This window comes from Chinchilla lanigera, unplaced genomic scaffold (genome assembly GCF_000276665.1).
Source record: "Chinchilla lanigera isolate Chin_1 unplaced genomic scaffold, ChiLan1.0 scaffold00046, whole genome shotgun sequence".
NCBI classification, from domain to species: Eukaryota; Metazoa; Chordata; class Mammalia; order Rodentia; family Chinchillidae; genus Chinchilla; species Chinchilla lanigera.
Window position 1 is genome coordinate 328,789 of NW_004955447.1, and position 22,194 is coordinate 350,982.

Sequence of the window (22,194 nt, forward strand, 5' to 3'; positions counted from 1 at the left end):
ATTCACTAACCAAGAGGACAGAAGACAGATACTTAACATGATATTCACACATGGCTGCTGTGCATCAGGACCTCTTTATGATGTAGTAGGGGAGCAGGATTAAGAAAATCCTCCTGGTTTTAAAAGCCCATCTCTACCAATTATTAGCTTGTGTGGCCATCTGAAGGTTATTTTTGAGATTTGTCTCTCTCTTGCGAAGTCAGACACAATAATTTCTGTTGAAGCTGAAGTGAAGATACTGTAGGGTACTGTGGAGCACTTGAGCTATCACTCCTGTCACCTCCTGTCCCTTCTCCACTGTTGTTGCTGGTAGTCCCTCCCTTGTGGCCATCAGCTCTGCTCTCTCCTAGCGCCTTTGCAGAGCAGATCTTCATCACTCACTGGAGGAGGCCCTTTCCTATTTCTTGACTACCATTTTGCCTTTGTCTCATTTTTCATCTTTTCATGATGAAGTGTGGTCTTTAGACTAATTTAGACAGTGGGAGGATGTGACTTTTCTTTTTGTGTTTATTATATAAGTATAATAAACATGTATAACAGTACATATTTCATATATATATATGATCTCTTTCTTGTTAGTAACAGTCTGAATCTGTGACCTTACAGAGGTATTGTCATTCATTCTGCATGACTGTCAGTTACTGTTTTCTGGGAAAAACACAAACATCAGTAGGACATATTAATTACCTTCCAAGAAGCTTTAGTCCTCCGAGAGTGACAGATAATGAAACAGTTTGATAAAGAGATGCATGTGTGAAAATGATGGAAGATACTTAGAGCTATCCTGTCTGATAGGGAAGTAGTGTGACACACGTTTAGCTCAAAGTGCTTTAGTAGCCATGTTTTTAAAAAAAAATGAGGCAGCAACAGTAGCTGGGATGACAGCACATACCTGTAATCACAGCACTCTGGGAGGCTGAGGTGGGTTGATCACAAGTTCAACCCAGCATGGGAAACTTAGTGACTTAATGAGACCCTCTGTGAAAATAAAAATGGCTAGGTATGTAGATCAGTGCAGAGGCCCTGAGTTCAATCCCCAGTATTGTCAGGCAGGCGCCCCTCCGCTTTTTTTTGTACCAGGAATCTTGCGTTTACCAGGCAGGCACTTACAGTCACCAGTATTGTCAAAAAAATTTTATATACAAAATTAAATATCAGTTTATCTATACATCTTTTGCTAGGTGCATTGTGGTGTGTGCCTATGGTCTCAGAACCTGGGAGATTGAGGTTGGAGGATCAGTTGAATGTGAGAGTTCAAGACCAGCCTGGGCAACTGAAACTTGTCCCCAAAAAAGTTGTATTTAACTTAATATACCTGTAACACTTTTCAGCATTTATCAATACCAAAAAATTAAGCTGCTTTACATTTTTATTTCATACTAAAAGTATTCATAATTTGGTGTGCATATTACACTTGAGGTTAGGAAGATCAAATCCTCCCCGTGCCAAAAGCCCCTCATCCCACATTCCACAGACTCCCTCCATCTCAGGTATGTCATCCTTCTAATGTATATCTCAATTTGGATTTACATTAGAAATATTGGATTTGGTTTGAGAAGTAGAATCATTTACTTGAGACATTGTAGACACCCTAAAAAATTTTCCAGTGTTCAGATTAACTATCAGTTACTCAATTTAAATTAAATAAAAGATACAGTCTTTCAGGGGCTGAGGATGTATTTCAGTGGTGCAGCACCTGCCTGGCAAGCTTAAGGCCCTGAGTTCGATTCCTGGTACAAAAAATAAATAAAAATAAATGTAGCCTTTCAGTCATAGCAGCTATAGTTCAAATATCACATGTTGCTAATAGTTATTGTTTTGGATCCTGCAGGTGTAAAGTATTAGAAGTATGGAGAATTACACAGTTAAGTACATTAGCATTTAAACTATGTTAGAATATGTCTACTAGTAAGTCCAATATTGGTCACTATCATTATCATAAGTCAGATTGCATACAGACATTGCCATATTAAATAGAATAGTCTTTTTCAGAATACCAAGTGTGTTTTATGTTTTTGGTTCCTTTAGATACCTTGGGGCTTTGTTTCAGACACAGCTAAGTTTCTTGGAAAGAATTTTTTAAGTCTTGCCTTTCAGCTTTCTTAGGTGGATCCAGAACTAATATGGCCTTACTACTGAGGATTCCGTTTGGTATCTGTGTGTCTTAAAGTGTTTCTACTTCAGCTTTTGTGGCCTGAATGTTCCAACTCTGGGTGTTCAGTCTTTCTTTGACTGCTGATAAAATCCTTCTGCACATATGCCAATCAAAGTTCAACTCAAGACGAAGGGATCCCCTCCACAGGTCTCCAGAGTACAGTCCTGTTAAGTCTTCTCTTAGTAATCTGCAACATTAATTCTAGTACCTTAACCTCTCCACACCCTATCTTCCTAACTAAAGGAGATTGCCATGCTCTGGGCACCTGCTCAGGCATTGCAGCCTGGAAGCTCTTCATGCAGGGAGTTGGGTTAATCATCTGTACTCAGGAATATCTGTCTTCATTGTCTGTCTAAACACCATCATTTTATATAGTATATCTTTTTTTTACTTATTTGAGATAGGAAAATAAATCTAGTTTGCATTTCAGAAGCAAAAGTGAGTTTTAATCATATCGTCTAGTTAAAGTATGCTGCTATGACAGAAAATTACACTTTTTCCTTAGTGTTTAAGAAGTGTCTATATTGTGCAAGTATTACTTGTAACCTTTAAAAAGCAAATCAGTAGTTGGCCGCTGATGGAGAAAACAGCCAGATAAGCCTTAGTGTTCAAATGCCTGATACAGTAATAGTGTGTATGTGTGTATTTACTACTAACATTCTAAAACTGTCTAATAAGCTAATCAGAATATTAATTTTCTGCAGACTGAGAGTAATCATGACACAGCATTAACACTTGCCTGTGCTGGGGGCCATGAGGAGCTGGTACAAACACTGCTGGAGAGAGGAGCTAGCATTGAGCACCGAGATAAGAAAGGTAAGGCTTATCAGTGTGTGAAGTTTATTTTCTGTAATACATGTGGAAGAAATTTGAGATATTTAGAAGTATTACTTCTTATCCCCATTTTGATGCTTAGGTGTGTTGGAAAATAGTGTTGGTCCTTTGCTTAGCACTTCACGCAAAGGTCATTATTTTTTTCCAGGTTTTACTCCACTCATCTTGGCTGCTACAGCCGGTCATGTTGGGGTTGTAGAAATACTGCTGGACAATGGTGCAGACATTGAAGCCCAGTCAGAGAGAACCAAGGACACGCCACTTTCCTTGGCTTGTTCTGGGGGCAGGCAAGAGGTAACGTTTAGTATAATTTTTTAGTATAATTTTTTTTCTCTGTGTATAGCAGATACATAGTGTATGATTTCCACGCCCCCCAGGAACAGTGATTTGATGTTGCAATTTATCACAGTAACACCAGCTATAATTTACTAGCAGAAATATAATGTTAGCATGAGCTACCTTCCCAGAAAATCATACATTATTTATAACCCTGCTTTTCTAAAATTACTCTCTACATTAGGTGTCCCTGTATTACATTCAGGCTAAGAGAAAACTAAAATATTCCAAATCAGTGTCTGTATTCCTTCATCTTTCCCTGTTCTAGAACTGAGATCAGTTGGCATTGATTAAGTAGGCTTAAGAAACTGTAACATTACAACTTTTTCCATGTTTTCTGTCATAACATGTTTAGTTTTCCCCAAATCTGTTCTTACATACAGGGGATATAAAACTTACTGAACCAATTGTGCTATGTCTAGATTCACAACTTTTCAATCAGGGATTTTTTGAATCTTAGGTGTAGGGAGGAGTACCTTGTCTTCCAGATTAGGTTTTGTAAGAGGGTAGTTCAGACCGCCCTTGAACTCACTATGTAGCCCAGGGCAGCCTTGAACATGGAGTGATCCTCCTGCCTCAGCCTCCCTAGCACTGGGGTTATTTGTGTGCACCACTACACCCATGTTCAGATTAGTTTCTTACTCAGTTTAAAAGTCCCTTCTCTTCTTTTCAGCCCATTCCCACTCCGTCGTCTTCCTTTTCCTTTCACAGTTTCCCTACTTAGAAGTTGCTAAAGTTTCCCCACTCTTCCTGGTCCTGTTTGTTTATAACCATCTTTTTCTCCTCAACCACTCGTGTTCCCCAAAGTCATCCACTGTCTGTGTGAAGCAAGACCTGTTTTTTCAGTTGCTAGCTAGAGAATACTATTTCAAGTCTTTCACTCTTCTGGACTGTTCTGCCCTTTAAGTTAGTGGACTCTGACTGACTAGCCGTTGACTATTGCCTCCTATGTGAGCATTTTATTTAGTCCCTCCTCCCACCGCCCTTTGTAAGTTATAGCCCACCAGGTTACATTGAATTCTAATCAGTTAAACTCAGTAGGTTTTGAAAATAATTCATAAAAAATTAAATTTAACAGCTGGGCATGGTGACTCATGCTCATAATCCCAGCACTTAGGAGAAAAAGAAAGCTAGAATAATTCCTATACAAGAGAATGGGAAGTGGTACAAGTATAGTAAAATGGTACAAGTATGGGAAGATAGAGGTTAGTCATTTTATATTTTATAGATTAAAAAGAATGAAAGCTGAATAACAAAATGAACATATATAAATGGTTTGTTATTAGATTTTCCTTTGATTATTTCCATAGTTTTTGCCCCTTTTTTTCTAGTATATAATCCATAATCATTTTTATGGATTATAGGTTCTTACTAAAATGCACCAGATGGCTTTATAACCATTCTAGGAGTCTTTCAGATGAAGCAGTTAAACTTGGAATGCCAATTTACTGCAAAATCACAGACATTTTTATATTGAATGTTTATTTCTCTTTGAGAAGAGACCAGTCTCTCTGAGGGATAACTATGATCAGTTATCTTTACATAATGGAATTGAGAACATTTCAGAAATGTGAAAGTTGTTTTCTACCTTATATTACTTTAAGGGATTTTTCTAAAATGAAATGGGCTAATGCCACTTTTTATCTCGTTTCTATCAAGGAAGCCAACTAGTCTTACTGGCTCCGAAAGTAAAGAAGTGATGGGTAGAAATTTTTTTATCTAAAATTGGGCCTACCTTTATTCAAACAAGTAAAAAGTTTTAGTTGATAGATAAGTCTCTCGTCATTAAAAATGCTACTTAGGAAATACTGTAACTCTCTGTAAGAGCAAGGTTAAAAGCTATGATCTTGAGGTACATCAGAACTTTGTTACACTTCATTTCTAAAATGGAGATAAAAGTATGGTACCTGTGTCGGAGGGTAGTACTCTTCATTTAAATGGTACAGTGAATAAAAAACAGTAAATGACCAGTAAGTACATAAGTGCTAAACATTTACAACCATGAGAGAAAGGTCATTCAGGCCCAATGGGATACCACAATACACTAGACTGGTGAGAATTAGAGATTGGTAGTAACAAGTGTTGGCAAGATACAAAGCAATTGGAGCTGATGCATTGTTGGTGGGAGTATAAATATTTCTAACACTTTAGAGAATTATCTTGGAATTTCTTATAAAACTATATCCTGAAAACTCAATTGCTAGATGGGAATTATACATATTACTATAGTGTAATACAGTATTAGTGGTAAAATCTAGTTAACTAATATATGGACAGTCTTTTCAATTTTTTTGAAGAAAGATTGGTTTTCACATTTTGAAAATATTTTTGAAAGTTACTGAGTGGTTTAAAATTATTTTAAATATATTTACATGTATAAATTTAAAAATCACTGGGCATGGTGGAACATACCTATCATGCCAAAACTCAGGAAGCAGAGGCAGGAGGATTGCCATGAGTTTGAGGGCAGCTTTGGCTACATAGTGAGCTTAAGGCCAGCCTGCACTACATAGCAAGACCCTATGTCCAAAAAAAAAAAAAAAAAAATCTATCTGGGTTTAGTGGCACACACCTATAACACCAGTACTGTGGGAAGCTGAGTTAGGAGGATTCCAAGTTGCAGCCTAGTCTGGGCAACTTACTGCCGTAGAGAGACCTTATCTCAAAATAAAAATAAAATATAAACGGGTGGGAGTGCATCTTAGTGTGAAAGTCTTGAGTACAATCCCCAGTACTATAGAAATAAAGTCCTATCCCCATATTACTTGTGTTTTGCCACCATGTAATGGAATAATAAAAAGATACTGATTTCCAAAATACCATATGATGACATGTTGGGTCCAGATCTTCCATGGATATGCTATACTTTGTCAAAAGATTTCTAAATTGGTTTTATTTGAGCAGTTTTTCTCTTTGTTGTCCTCTAAGATCCTTTGCCAGTTTCGTGTAGAGCATGAAAGAACTTACCACTTTTTCTGGTTTACAATAGACCAGAAAAAAGAGAAATCAAAAATACATTCCCTGAAAATGGTCTCACCATAAGAAAACATTCTGTCCTTTTTTCTTTCCAGGTAGTGGAGCTGTTGTTGGCACGAGGGGCAAATAAAGAGCACAGGAATGTTTCTGATTATACACCTCTGAGCCTGGCTGCTTCAGGTGGCTATGTGAACATCATCAAAATACTACTAAACGCAGGAGCTGAGATTAATTCCAGGCAAGTTCATTCTTCCATTCAGACCACGTATTTCTTAAGAGTGTTATGAAAAAGATATTTATAGGTCACTTGTTTTGAGTACCATATTTTGGCTCTTCATATATACTTAGCATCCAATTTGTTAGAAGTTTTTTAAAAGTTAGTTTTATTTAAGTAATGAAAACTGTTGAAATAGAACTTAAAAAACATCAGTTGTTACATTAAAATTCTACATTATAATTCACTTTCCTGGTGTAAAATGTGTATTTTTCCTTTTGTTCTCCCTGTCTTAATCCTCAGAACTGGTAGCAAATTGGGCATTTCTCCCCTCATGTTGGCAGCAATGAATGGGCACACAGCTGCTGTCAAGCTCCTGTTGGACATGGGCTCTGACATAAATGCTCAGATAGAAACCAACCGGAACACTGCCCTTACCTTAGCCTGCTTCCAAGGAAGAACTGAAGTGGTTAGTCTTCTGCTTGATAGAAAAGCAAATGTTGAACACAGAGCTAAGGTAAGAAAAGATCTGAATTTACCTGTGAATTTATAGCTTTAATGGTTATAGTGTACAGTAGTATTTTACTACTTTTTTTGTTTTTTTGTTTTTTTAGAGACAGTCTTGTTATGTATTACATAACAAGGCCTTGAACTCAAAATCCTAACCTGGCTCATTTTAGTACTTTCTAATATTTATCTCCTATAGATATGTTAAATCAGGAATCATTCTAAGTCAATCAATTGTAAACTTTTGAAAACATCTCAGCTGTACATTTTTATAGGTGTTAATATTAGGGTTTTTGTCTGAAAAAGATAAGCTGTTTAGAAAGAGAAGTGAGAACGTTTTCTTTATTACCAATTACATGCTAAATGCTTGCATCTTATTCAGGTTCCTAACACTATTGATTTTAGGTACAGCTACCTTCTTTTAATAGATCATTAGGATATAATTTTGAGAAACTGGTATCAGTGCTGAGATTCAGTTGTGAATTTTCTAAAGACTATATCATATTGTTCCCTCAGATTTTTTTTTTTTTTTTTTTTAACATTTTAGCTCTTTCCAATTCCCTGTGTGGTTTTTTTGTTCATTTGTTTATTTTCCACTAAACTTAGACGGGCCTCACACCACTAATGGAAGCTGCCTCTGGTGGATATGCAGAGGTGGGCCGAGTTCTTTTGGATAAAGGTGCTGATGTTAATGCCCCTCCAGTTCCCTCTTCAAGAGATACAGCTTTAACCATAGCAGCAGATAAAGGACATTATAAGTTCTGTGAGCTTCTCATTGGCAGGTAAGATACTTTCATACCCTTCATGTTCAATGTAAGTGTTACTAGTCATTGGTATTCTCTCTGAGCAGTTGTATCATTAAGAAAATTAAATGTGCTTCCTTCTATAAACTACAACCCCACTCCCCAACCCTCATCATTTTTCACCCATGTAGAGTTAGGTGTTATATTGTCTGGTTTGTTTCAGTGTAGCCTAGGAATACTTTTCTTCATCATTGTGTATGTACTTCTTTAGTGCTATAATAAGGTATCTGAACATGCAGCTATTGTCATCCATACTCATGTCCCACACACAGTTTGAGTTTTGCCAAGTATTACTGTAATCAAAGTCTTTAAAGTCTGGCAGTGATTTACGGTTCTGTGTTGATTTTTTGTATTCTTTATAGCCATTAGGGATTTTAGGAGACAGTTTTGGGACTATTCAATATTACTAGACAGAATCAAGGATACTGATTTAGAATTTGCCTACCGGTTTCCAGTGGTGTTCGTCTCCCTGTCTGTATTTTTTACTCGACAGTCTTAAGACTTTTGTGTGGTACCCTACCAAGAATAGTATTTGGTACTCTTTTATTACTAGTAACTACTGTTTCTACCATGAGTCATCTTAACTACTTAATACTCACCTAATGCTGGATGTACATGTTATTTTTGAATTTATTTTTTCTGAAACTACATACTATAAATACATGAATATAAATAAGACATTTGTGTCATAGGTATTTTTCTTATCTCTTAAGTTTTTTTAATACGTTAATTTCTATATTATGGGGTTTACTTTTATTTTTTACTAAAAAATTTCCATTTCCCTGGATTTGAAACAAGGACTTATGGTCATCTTTAAAGTAGAAAATCAAATACTGAATATATGACTTTCATTTGATGGAAATGCTTTGTAGTATACCTCTGAGAAAAATTGTATTTTAGTTCTTGAACATTAAAAATAATTTTCATCTTTATAGATTTTTCACATGGTAATAGTTGTGGGGCTTTTTGTTAACTATATCATTCCATTTCATTTAAGACAGTGCTATCTATGTCATTCATTTTTAGGGGAGCTCATATTGATGTACGTAACAAGAAGGGGAACACTCCATTGTGGCTAGCAGCAAATGGTGGACACCTTGATGTGGTTCAGTTACTGGTACAAGCAGGTGCTGATGTAGACGCAGCAGATAACCGCAAAATAACTCCTCTTATGGCAGCATTTAGAAAGGTAGCGGTCTTTGATCCTCATTTACGTGATGTTTTCCACTTACTCTAGTAAAGGAAGTGCATGTCTCGTTGTCACTGAAGACTCTTCATTTTATGATTTAGGAACTTTGGTTAAAGTAAGTCATATGCAAATTATTACTCTGTTAGCAACACTGAAGGATAGAAACAGGTATGCCAGAAAAGCTATATTACTTAAACTGGACATTACAACTAAATGAACTTGTAAAAAGCTTTTTCTGTAGTACTGTCAAATTCAGTTATAATCATAGTATTTCACAAAATATAACTCTGATAAAGAGTAGCCAATTGGAGCTACTTGGATATGGACAAATGTTTGCTTCTATTATCACTGCAAAGAAAAATATAACAGATTTATTTTATTCTCATCATTGTTAAATACTGGAAAGAAAAATGATAGCTTTGCTACTAATATTTTAAATTCCTCAAAATCTGTTATACTATGGAGAACATACAAATTTCAGAGATACGTGCTTCGTGAATTTTTTCATTTGAAGAAATGTCAGTAAAATTTCCTGTAGATTCCAAAATGTGAAAAAATTTTAATATATAGACGATGTCATCTCTTCCTTTTACTGTTTGTTCTCTTGTCCCCATGTATGTTTGTCCTTCCCTCGTCCTTCCCTTGTGAGGCCTTCCCCCAACCCCAACCCACTGAGAATTTAATCCAGGGCTTTCACACTGAAGTATATCCCTGGTCCTATTTATTTACTTAATTTTGAGAGACAAGGCCTCCCAATGTCAGTGTTCCCCAGGCTGGGCTCCAATTTGCAATTTTGCAGCTCTGCCTCAGGCTTCTAGAGTGTAGGGATTATAGGTACCCACCACCATAGCCAGCTTTGATTTTTTATTTTTTAAATTAGTTTGTTTATTTGTTAAGACAAAGTCTCACCATTTCTTTTCAGGCTGACCTTGAACTCACTGTGTAGCCCAGGCTGGCCTCACCTCAAACTTGTGGCAGGCGATCTCCTACCTCAGCCTCCCAAATGCTAAGAATATAGGGATGTGCTCCCTACCATGCCTGGCTTGACCTGGTCTTTATTCTCCCTTTTCCCTACATAATCTTAACTCTGATGCTGCAGTTTTCTTTACTTCATCAGTCAAAAGCTTACTGTTTCTCAGAGGTTACCTACCTCTAATTGAAGTAAGCGTGTCATCAAGTTTGTCCTCCTAACCAGTCTACCATTAATGCCCTGTTTTGAGTAGTTCTGTGCCTCTAGTCTCTGACCTCTTTTGAATTCCAACCTGGTTTGGTGTTCAAAGCCATCACAGTTTAGTACCTTTAGGTATTCTTTTACGGTAACTGTGATGTAGAGTTTTCTTTGCCTCAGTTGATCTTTTTCTTGTCCTTCATACCATCTCAGTTGAATGACCTTTTTCTTGTCCCTCCTCATTTTTTTTCCCATTAGTTATTCTTTAGATAATTTAAAACTTTCTTTCTACACAAACTGTTTCTGTCCTATTTGAGCTTACAGTGAGTTCTCCAATCTCCTAGGTTAAGACTTTATCTTTTTATCATTTATCTTGAGACAAATACCTTTATGTTAATAATGCTCACAGTTTTTTTAGGTATTTCTCAAATATCTGGCATGCATGTATCTTATCTCTCCAAAAGATAATTTTAATATGTGAACAGTGTTTATCTTTTATACTCTTGTGTTTGTTTATTTTTTGAGTGCCTCTCAGGTGCACTGTAATGACTTGGCTATTACATTACAGTTAAAATTTTTTAATGTAGCCTAGTCAGGGAAGTAACATTCATGCCCCAGTCCTAACAAACTGTGTAAGTTGTCCCATATAATTAGTGTAAGGACTAACGGAGTGTTGCAAAGATCATTAGGAAAGTGACATTTGAGCGTTTCATTGAATAGCCATGCATTTATAGCAAAGTTTTTGAAACATGGGGACAAAAAGGAAGAGAGAGTTCATCTTGACTGTTACTTTTTATCCAGACTGGCTAAATTATAGGTGTTGTGTCAAAGAGCCTTACTCTAGATGGGTAAAAAGTTCAGTGAATCTAAAGAGTTGGAAATTTACTCAGATACTGAGCTGTGTTGTAGTGAATGGTTTAATCACAGCTGATGTTGGTGTAAAGGGTATTATCTTCTTTCATACTGCCCAGTATAGTGCTATTTGGTTTTTATCTGAAAGAATAAAATAATAAAATTGTTATTTTTACTCTTGTTTTGCGGAGGCAGGGTCTTGCTGTGCAGTTCAGGCCAGCCTTGAACTATGTAGTATTTTTACACTTTTTTATACTTAGAACAAATTGGATGCTCATTTGTAGTGAGTTGCCAAAGAAAAGAAAGAAGAGTGTTTATCTTTTTTCTCTTTTTCTCATTACACACATCTCTCCCAACTTTCTTTATATTAATTTTTGGATTTTTGTTCTTTTTTCAGAGTAGTTTAGAATTTTAGGTTACATAATTCTGTACTTTTTGCAAAGGCTGGATGCAAATGAACAGTGTAGATTTACCCTGTTAAAATCAGTCTTTTTTTAAAATTTATTTACAGTGCAAATATACAACTGAGTTGTTATTCATCTATTCATATGGCCAGTGTATATTTCCTGAACCCTAAGAGTCTGTGTTCTAGCTGACATTGCTGTTACTTTTTTAGGGTCATGTGAAGGTGGTGCGCTACTTGGTGAAAGAAGTCAATCAGTTTCCCTCAGATTCTGAGTGTATGCGATACATAGCGACCATCACAGATAAGGTAATGTGTCCTCAGGGTCATCTCACTGCACGAGCTGGAGATTCCATTTGTTAAGACTATTTCTTGTGCTAAGAAAAGTATTAGTTTGAGCAGTAACGTGTAATACATAATGATTTTTTAATTAGCTGTTTGTGAATGAGGTATGCCATTTAAGGGATTCTTACAGATTTACTTACCTTACTGGTCAGTAAAACATTCTGTGATAGAATTCTATTTCTGTGATAGAAGTAAAGTAATATTTTTAATAAAATTTGTAAAATAACTATTTGCTGTTCTAAAGTGTGTTTTGAGAATACAGTTGAAGAGATAGTGTGTCTCAGTGGCTGTGATGCCTTTTATAAAAGACAGTTCTCAAACAATTCAGGAATTTTTAAATCTGTTTTTTGTTCACATTGGTCATTTCCTCTTAGCCCATTAACCAACTCACATACATTACTGTAGTTATGTTTGGAGGAAGTAATTTTAGTTTCCAAGTACTGCTTGGTGAATAGCAAAACATTTTGCTCTCAAATATTTTTAAATATGCGATTTAAGTTTTGTATTTATACTTTTTTGCCTTTTTATTTTCTGCCACTGGTTTTTATTCCCTATTTTTAAGTGCCTTAATGAAGAGCTTCATGTTTTTAGGAACCTCACTAAATGGAAATTGTTCTTTGAGGCAAGAAATACCTTTAATTTTTTTATTATAGGAGATGCTGAAGAAGTGTCATCTTTGTATGGAGTCAATAGTACAAGCCAAAGACAGACAGGCTGCTGAAGCCAACAAGAATGCCAGCATTTTGTTAGAGGAGTTAGACCTGGAAAAGGTAATAACTGTCTTTACGTACAAAAAATGTGTACTTTTTCCCATTCTGCTCTTTCCCCCCCTAATCTGAAGTCCATTGTTACCTAAATTATGTATGTGAGGGCCAGGGATATAGCTCAGTGGCTCAGTGCCTGACTGGCAAACGCAAGGTCCTGTTTGATTCATGGTACCCCCCCCCCCAAAATTATGTATTTGATTTTCTAAGTTTGGCTCAAATATGTAGTGAAAATTATAAGTACTTCAGATATCATTAAAAGCATTTTTTTTATAATCAAATTAACAGAATTTTGTTATTGAATCACATTGATGTGAAAGCCAGGAAAGCCCGGGTGTGGTGGCACAGGCCTATAATCCCAGTACTTGAGGCTGAGGTAGGAGGATCATGTCATGTTCAAGGCTGGCCTGAGCTCTATAGGAAGCCCTATCTTGGGGCTGGGGATTTAGCTCAGCGGCAGAGTGCCTGCTTGGCAAGCGCAAGGTTGTGAGTTCAGTTCCCGGTACCGGAGAAAAACAAAAAAAAAAAAAAAGGAAACCCTATCTCATAAAACCAAAAAAAAGAGTCAAATTAGATTCTGATTTTGGATTTAGTCTTATTTCAGCTACTCATCTCTTAAATCTGCAAATTATACCTACATTTTTTTGATCCTAGACCTTGTTTAATTTGTTGCCAACATATTCATCAGAAGTATCACATGTACTAATACAGACATAACCAACTAGGGGAATATACCATTTAGAATGTTTAATGAGTACTTTTTATTATTGGATGTTTGGTGTTTTTGGGTTTTTTTTAGATAGGGTCTCACTATGTAGTTCACACTGGCTTTGAATTCACTATGTAACTCAGGTTGGCCTTGAATTCATGGCAGTCCACCTATCTCAGCCTTTCAAGTTCTGGGATTACAGACATGCACCACCATACCCAGCAAGTACTCTAATAGGTGACTTCTCATTTGGGCACAGGGGCACAGGCGTATAACTAGCACTTTGGGAGGCTGAGGCAGGATTGCAAGTCTGAACCCAGCCTCTGGCGATTTAGTGAAACCCTATAACTCAGTGTAAATAAAGACCCTGGATTCAGTAATTTGCACAAAAATAAGTAGGTGACTTCTCTTTGTACTGTTTTTTTTCTAGGACAGAGTACATCATCCCTATGTTTTCAAGGGAAGTAAGATACTATAAAACCACATACAGTTTGAACAATCCCATAGCTCTTTGTTAATTCCTGCCCTTTCTAAAAACATTTTTCCACTAATACACTATGAAATTTGACAAGTACTCTTTAAATTTGTAAAGGATACACAGTGATAATTTTACATGTGCCTCTGTTTTTTCACTGCTCTTGCAAATGGAGGTGAAACTCAGGTTGCCCTCCCACTGAGCTATGTTCCAGGCCTTTATGTTTTAATTTGAAATAGGCTCTCACTAACTCCCAAGACTGGCTTCAAACTTGAGGTCTTCCTGCCTTAGCCTCCTAAGGAACTGGGAGTACTGTTCACACACCCTTTCTGATTTTGGTCAGCTCCATTCTTTAGTAAAATACATGCTTAGCTTTATTAAATTGTTTTATCCTACATAAATAAAATGCGGTATTCTAAGCATTTTATTCTAATTGAAATTTGAAAATACAATCTGCCAGATACTGTGGCCCACACCTGTAATTTCAGTACTCTGGGAGGTGATGCAGGTAGTTTGAGAGTCTGCCCCCAGTCTGGCAGTTTAGTAAGACTAAATTTAATCCCCAGTACAGAAAAAAGAAGTACATTCTTCAGAAGAAAATACAGTAGAGATTCTTCATCTTTAAAGAAATTCTTGTTCAGAGTCTGATCAAAGCAAAATTTGCTTTTCAGATCATTTTAAAGTGTCGTATGGGTATGCACAAAGGGTGGACCCAGATTATAGTCATGTCTGTCCCCTACAGCCATAGAAAGTTTTTGAAGAGAGTTGAGTGTATTGAGAGATTTTGTAATGAACTCTGTAACTATTGCTTGACCTGTTTTTTGTTTGTTTTGTATTTTGTGATGCGGGAGATCAAACCTAGGCCCTTATGAATGTTAGGCAAGTGCTGTGCACTACTGAGTTACATCCCCACATACACCTACCCCTTTGGCCTGTTTTCGTATTTGCTTTCATTGAACATATTATTACTGGTTACTGTTTTTTGAGACAGGATTTCATTATATAGCCTAGGCTGACTTCAAACTCCTGGCTCAGCTTCCTGAGAGTATAGGCTTTCACCACTACACTTGGCTTCATTTAACATTTTAATTCCTACCAAATAATAGGTGTATAATAGGGTGACGATAAGTTGTTTTTATTGAGACAGATTTTTGCTGTGTAGTTTAGGCTGGTCTTAAACTCACTATGTAGCTCAGGCTAACCTCCAACTCCTGGTGATCCTCTTGCCTCAGCCTCTTGAGTTCTGGGATAAGTACATGCTGGCCCAACTTAGGCAAAACATTATTTTATTCTTAGTAAAAATATTACCCCCATGTTGTTGGGAAAGTGAATCTGTGAGAGGTAAAGTAACTTACCTAAAGTAGGCTAAGATTTGAACCTCATTATTTAATTGTAAGTTTTCTGGTCGTTCTCACTGTCTCTCTCTTCCTCCCTGTCCCTGTCCCTGTCCCTGTCCTTCTTTCTCCCTTCCCCTCCTCTTGCCCTTCCCAGCTCTTCTTCTCTCCTTCCTTCCCTCCCTCCCTCCCTCTCTCTCTCTGGTTTTTTGAGACAAGGATCTCACTGCGTAGTTCAGGCTGGCTTTGAACTCAAGGAGCTCTTCCTGCCTCGGCCTCTCAAGTGCTGGGGTTACAGGTGTGCATCACCATGCCCAGCTATCTGCTTCTCTTAATAGCACATAATCTACCCCACCCCTTTTTCTAAGATATTATAATATTGTCTTTTTTCATTTTTATATTCTTATTTTAAAATGTCAACATTTGTGCATAATACTATTTTATAAATTTAGAAAACATCCTTTACAGAGCCAGGAAATAGATGTTATTAAATAAAATTGTTTTAATGTTTTCCTGTCTGTGATGTTTATGTATTACATTAAGTACATTTTGGGGTTCATAGCATACCTGTAGATTGCTAAATCAGATAGCTTTAGGAAATAGCCTTTTAAAGATGTCTGTTCTAAGGGTCGGGGATTTAGCTCAGTGGTGCAGCACCTGCCTGACAAATGTGAGGTCCCAAGTTCGATTCCCGGTACCACAAAAAAGGTTGTCTGTTTTCAGCCTAGCATGGTGGTGCATGTCTGTAATCCCAGCACTTAGGAGGCTAATGTAGCCAGCCTAGGCTACATAGTGAGTTTAGAGCTGTCTGCACTACATAAAAAACGGACTCAAAAAGCAAAAACAAGAGAGTGTCTGTTCTCAGTCAGCTTAATTAAGTAGTGTGCTCAGGTTAAAACTGAAATATGAAAAGAGTAAGAAAAGGACTTCATCACTGTAAGATAACTGAAGTGAAGCTCTGCTGTGATAACTCGTTTTTATCTCTATAATTCCCTACGTGGTCTTGGTGACCATCCATGATAGGGTGCCCACCCACATTACTCCTTCCCCACTTTCTCTTGTGAATTTTTATTGCTCTTCCTCTGGTCACAGTGTTCAGCCATATTGACGGTTCTCCTTTTTGCTCTGATTGTATTTTCTGCCTAGAGTGTTCCTCACATGTCCTCATGTTCTAGTCTCCATCTTTTCCTTTTTGTATTTGTGTGTGTGTATGTGTGTGAGAAAGACACAGACAGACAGACAGACAGACAGAGATATTGGATATTGAACCTAGGCCTTTGCACTAAGCTATCTGTCCCAGAAATTTTAAATTTTTCGAGACAGGGTTGTGCTGAGTCACTAAGTTGTCTAGGCTAAGCTAGCACTTCTTCAGGCTCAGCCTTAGAGTGCTGGGATTACAGGAACATGCCACCATGCCTGCCTTTTTCCTTCTGCTTTACTTCCTAACATTCCAAACACTATATTTTACTTAAAGGTGAATAGCATAGTAAGCACTCCATAAATACTTGTTGAGTGAGTAAATATCCACATTGTGTTGGTTTGTTTTTTTCAAAGCTGGAATCATACAAACACATTATATTACTTGCATTTCCTTTTTTGATAACTAATGGATATTGTTAATTGATAGTGATTTTGTATAATGCAGAATATTGCATAGTAACATTGTATTTAAGGGCTTTTGTTCTTTTGTTTGAGGTTTTTTATATTTTGGTGCTCTTATTTTTAGGGTAAAAGTTCACAAAGATTTCTTAAGTATAAATTAATGAACCCTAATTTGATTCTTCTACCTATGTTGTACATGTTTGTTGACAGTTTTGAGTGGGGTGTTACAGATACATACTTCTGCCTCGTGATGGAGCTTCCTTTCTGAACTCCAGAAACAGTATTTCTAATTTCTAATATTACTTCTCTTCAAAATATTATTAGGTTGGGATCTAAAGATTTGGGTCACTATTTTTAAATTACCATTTATAGCTAAGCATTATGTACTTTTGGGGCACTTTGTGGTTCCAGAATTTATCATTTAGGAACATTGGAGTTGGTCTTGGTTGGTTTAAATTGAGGTTCTTGGTTAACTTACTCCATATATAAAAATATTTCCACTGGGTGTGCTGTACACCTGTAATGCCAGCACTTGGGAGATGGTTGCAGGAGTATTGCTGTGAGTTTGAGGCCAGCCTGAACTGTGTAGTAAAAAACAAAAAACAAAAAAAACACTTACCTCATGAGCATTTAGTGTGGTAGATTCCCTGCTCTAAGGATATTGCATCTATATGAGCTGTGGAGTCCTTATAATTAATTGCTTCCTTTTAGAACATTAACCAGGTTATATTCTTGGCTATTGATCTTCCTCTTTTCAGCTCAGTACTCAAGTTTTTTGTCCTCCTTTGTCGGTTTTCATAACCTTTTAAAGGGAACTATCTACAGCATATTTTTAATACACCTACAGTAAAATCTTTGTTATGCATATTCCATTCTCTGCTCCTCACCTCCAGTCTTTCTTGCTTTACTCCCTCTACAATCCACCTCCAGGGTGCTGCTGACACTGCCAGCCAGTAAGGTCCATTTGTATCATATTGTCCTTTCACTTTTCCTTATCCCTTTCTCTTGCTCCATCCTTTCCTGCTTCTCTCACTGATTGATTGGGGATTTAACTCTCCAACCCTGTTTATTTTTTATTTTGAGACAGGTTCTCGCTGAGTTGCCAGCCCAAACTTGTGATCGTCCTCCTGAGCCTCCCAAAAAACTAGAATTATAGGCGTGCACCATCATGTCTGGCTTCTTTCTCCTTATTGTTAGCTAGTATCCCAATAACTACATGAGAACTAACACTCAGCCTTGACAACACTCACTGTGACTGTGTAGCCGTGAATCTCATCGTGGATGGAGTGGTGGTCTTACAGTTAGTCGGTGCTCTGTGGGTTCCACATCCAAGGAGTCACCAAACCATGGAGTGAAAATTCTTGGGGGGTAAAAAAAAAGTACATGTACTGAACTTGTGTAGACTCATTATTACTCTTTGTCATTATTCCCTAAATGATACTGTAATGGTTACAACTCTTTGTAGTAAATACCAGGCAATTTTATAGAAGGGACTAGAATATCCAAGAATTTTGGTATCTAAGGAGGTCCTGGATCCAGGATCCCAGAGATACCAAAGGATGACTGTTGCATTTTCTTAGCCCTGAAATGCTGACCAGTTTTGGAACACTATATTCCCCTAGTAAGTTTGCAGTCTTTTTCCACTCCATATATCAACTCATTAATACCTACACCCATATATTTCCTGCCAGCAACTAGATAAACTTTTGCTAACTAGTCCTTCCATTTGTTTACTGAATCCTACTTGACTGCTCTGACTCACCAACATTGTTGTAGCAGTTCTCTTTTTTCCTGTATAAATTTCCCTATCTCCTGTTATCAACATAGTCTGCAATCTTAGGAAACCATTCATTCATTCATTAAAACTTCTTTTGACGCCTCCAAACTCCTTGTCTCAAACTTTAAGCTAGTGACCCATTTCTGTGCTCCCCTTTTTAGCAACATTCTTCTAGAGACTTACCTATTTTGGCTATTTTCAACTCTTTCTCTGAAATCTGTCCTGCTAGGTTCTCTGTATCCCACAACTACAGCCATTATGCCTGTATTTGTGGTCCACAATGACTTTCATGTAGGCAAATTGTAATGGTTACTTCTTCATCCTGACCTTACTGGTGCTAACATTTGATACACTCTTTTTTACTTCACTTCCATACTTTTCACCTGCCTGTCTGGATGTTCCTTCTGTGTCTGCCTTACTGGCTCTTCCTTTTTCCCTTCTCTCTTAGTTGAAGAGGCTCTTGGCCTTTTTGACAATTATCTTCCTTATCCGCTGGTCTCATTCTGATTTCTGACTTTATACACCAGTTGATATTACATTTGTACCTCAAATCCAGACATCTTCTCTAAACTGTAGCCTCAGATGCCCAACTAGCTATTCAATATGTGCATTTGAATACCTTACTTGACATAATCTATATATAGAAATGTGGACTCTTCGTCTCTCTAAACCTATAACTCTTTACCTTCTAATTGCGCAGGCGAAAAACCTTGAAATCATCCCTAATTCCTCTCTATCCACTGTTATGTTAGAATATCTTATGACATGTGCCTATAATTGTATATAGAATCCTGATCAGTTTTTATTACTTCCCACCATGCTTCAAACCATTAATATGACCTCTTACTGAATTACTGCACAGGTCATTCAAAGACACTGAAAGTCTCACTGTTCACAAGTATATTCTTTTTGTAAATTGGTAGTCACTTCCCTTCCAAGTGGAAAGTAAGTCTTATTAAGAGCCCTTCCATACCTTAAAAAGTGATTGAGAGGGCAGGGGATTTAGCTCAGCAGCACAGCGCCTGCCTGGTGAGCGTGACATCATGAGTTCAATTCCTGGTACCAGAAAAAAACAAACAAACAAAAAAAGTGATTGAGTCTCCTGTTACTTTCCCTGAAACTCATTTTCTGCACTTTTCAACTATACTAGTTCGTTTGTGCCACAATATTGCCTCACAGGTTTGTCCTATTCTTTTCCTGAAATACTTAAATGTTTATGTTTTCTTAGCTGTACGTTACATTGATCATCACCCTATTTAAAATCAAGACCACCCACCTGTCCACATACACATATCCTGCTATCATTTTCCTTTTCTACTTTGTACCTTTTAACAAATGATTTAATGTATAAAATCTTGTATCTATGAATTCAACCAAACTGCAGTTGAAAAAATATCTAGAAAAGTTGTTGCATCTGTAACTGAATATGTACAGATATTTTCTTGTCGTTATATTCCCCCAGCTATAGCATAACAACTGTTCACAATCTTAGGTACTCTTAAGTTTTCTACAGATGATTTAAAGCATGCAGGTGTAGAAAGTGTACCATCTTGTTTAGGGGACTTGGGGACCTATGGGTTTGTTATCCTCAAGGGTGCTGGCACCCCTGATGACTATTTATTATGTTTATCCTCTGAACGTTCCCCTCTCCCCAACTACATACAAACCTCAAGGCAGTGGTATTTTATCCATGCCTAGCATGTAGCAAGTTACAAATAAATTTTTATTGGCGCCTTCTCCCTTCTTTTGGTCACAATTCTTTATTCAGAAATGAAATCTTGATGTCTCTGTCTTTTGATTTAATTTTTGGCTCCCTTCCCTACATCCATTAGAGTTAGTGTAGTCAGGTAACTTAGAACAAGTATCCCTGTTCTCACCACATTATGCTCTGCACCAATGAACAGGAAAAAGATGACCCTCTCCTCAAAAAAGGCCACAGATGTGCCCACTCTTGATTCATGATCTGGAACCATGAATCAAAATAAAACTCTTGGGAATGAAGATACAGTTAAGTGATAGAGCACTTGTTTATAAAACTCTGGGTTCAGTCCCCAACACTGCAAAAAAATAAAACTTTTGTTCATAATTTTAAAAACAGAAATTAACTTAGAACAGTGTGTGGAATATTAAGGCTTTTACATATTTAGGTCCTGAGCCCTCAGTTGTTAATGACAGGTTGAGTTAGTGCTTCACCTTACTCCACAGTGATTGGTCTCCAAGTCCTCTCCTCCTCAGAGCCTCCTGCCCCACCTGAGCTCACATGTAGTGCTTCCCCGAGGAGTGAGATGTGCTGTGGGCAGAGGCCTGCAAGAAGGACAAGAAGGAGTGGGTGCGACTGAACCTTGTTTTCTGGCTCCTGTAGACTCTGCAATCTTCAGGGATTCTGCTCCCATCTATCTGCTTGTTCTGGGATCTCCTGTCAGTTGTCAGCACCTCTCTCCTGCTGCCTCTGCTGCTGCTGCTTCCTCCTCCTCTTAGTGCGCAAAATGGTGGCCAGGGCTCTGCTGTCCCTCTAAGCGGCCTCTCCACATTCCATGCATACACACAGCCCATATCGCCTTCTTAAAGACACAGGGACTCCCTGTGTTGTATGGCTTAGCTGTGAACTGGGGCCCAAAGGTCTCTTGCCTCAGCCTCCAGCATTGTTGGTACAGGTGTGGGCCAGCTACACTTTTATCTTAATTCTAGGAGACCAGATACTGTACAAGCACCCAGGTCAAGCCTCCTGGAGCCACCCAGACATATCTAAAAGTGTACTTTAATAATCGGAGGGGTGTTGCTTGGTTTTTACTTTTTTATATTTGCTTATTTATTATTTATTGTTCTCCTGGGGATTTTGAGCTCCATTCCCAGCCAGCCTCTCAGAATGCTGGGGTTATAGGTGCATACCACCATGCCTGTCTTCTCTTTGGTTTTAGAGAGCTCCATGCCTTATAAACTTGGATTCCTTTGTAGTCATAATCTGAGATCTCCCTCAAGAAAGTTTTTCTTGAACCTCTCAATTTCTGTTACAATTACTACTAATTCCAAGCGTTAGTAAAATAAACCAGATTAGAGACAGGATCTCACTATATAATACGGGCTGGTCTTGAACTCACTAGGTAACGGAGGCTGGCTGAGATTTCAGGCTTGCGCTCACTGCATGGTGGTGCACATTTATAATCCCAGCACATTGGGAGGCTGACACAAGAGGAAGAAAAGTTACCAGAGTGAGCAGTTTAGGGATTTAGTGAGACACTGTCTCAAAGGGACAGGAGGGAGAGGAGCTAGATGTGAAGGCCCTGGGTTCAGTCCACTGTTAAATTAGTGCAGGGCTGGGGCTGGGGCTCACTGAGGAACAGACTGGTAAGTCAACCAGATTATCAAAACATCAGCTTTAAAAATTTTAACCTTAAACGTTAAATTAAAAGTTTAAACCTTAAGATGGGCATGGTCACACACACCTCTAATCCCAGTTTGGCGGAAGCTGAGCCATGAGGGATTAAAAATTTGAGGTCAGGTTAGCATGGGAAATTTAAAATGGCCAGGCCTGGTGACACGTGCCTGTCATCCCAGCACTCCAGAAGCCAAGGCAGAAGGATCACAAGTATGAGGCCGGCCTGAGCTACATAATAGCAAGACCCTGTCTCACAAAAAAAAAAACAAAACCCAAAAACCCTGTCTCACCAAAAAAAAAAAACCCCAAAAACACTTGAGTTGTAACTCACTGAGAAGAGTGCTTGCCTAGTGTGTGCAGTGCCGAGACTTCAAT

The 22,194-nt window shown here is 37.7% G+C and overlaps 1 protein-coding gene across 6 annotated transcripts in view; it reads left to right on the forward strand.

The window, feature by feature from the left end:
• Positions 1-22,194, forward strand: part of Ankrd17 (ankyrin repeat domain 17) — a 116,494-nt gene that overhangs the window by 69,135 nt on the left and 25,165 nt on the right. For all 6 annotated transcript variants that reach the window (XM_005392762.2, XM_005392763.2, XM_005392764.2 and 3 more), the window contains 8 exons: positions 2,860-2,971; positions 3,138-3,283; positions 6,397-6,539; positions 6,819-7,032; positions 7,629-7,804; positions 8,852-9,014; positions 11,651-11,746; positions 12,436-12,552. In XM_005392762.2, the coding sequence (XP_005392819.1) occupies positions 2,860-2,971; positions 3,138-3,283; positions 6,397-6,539; positions 6,819-7,032; positions 7,629-7,804; positions 8,852-9,014; positions 11,651-11,746; positions 12,436-12,552 (1,167 nt within the window). The remainder of the gene's footprint in view (positions 1-2,859; positions 2,972-3,137; positions 3,284-6,396; positions 6,540-6,818; positions 7,033-7,628; positions 7,805-8,851; positions 9,015-11,650; positions 11,747-12,435; positions 12,553-22,194) is intronic.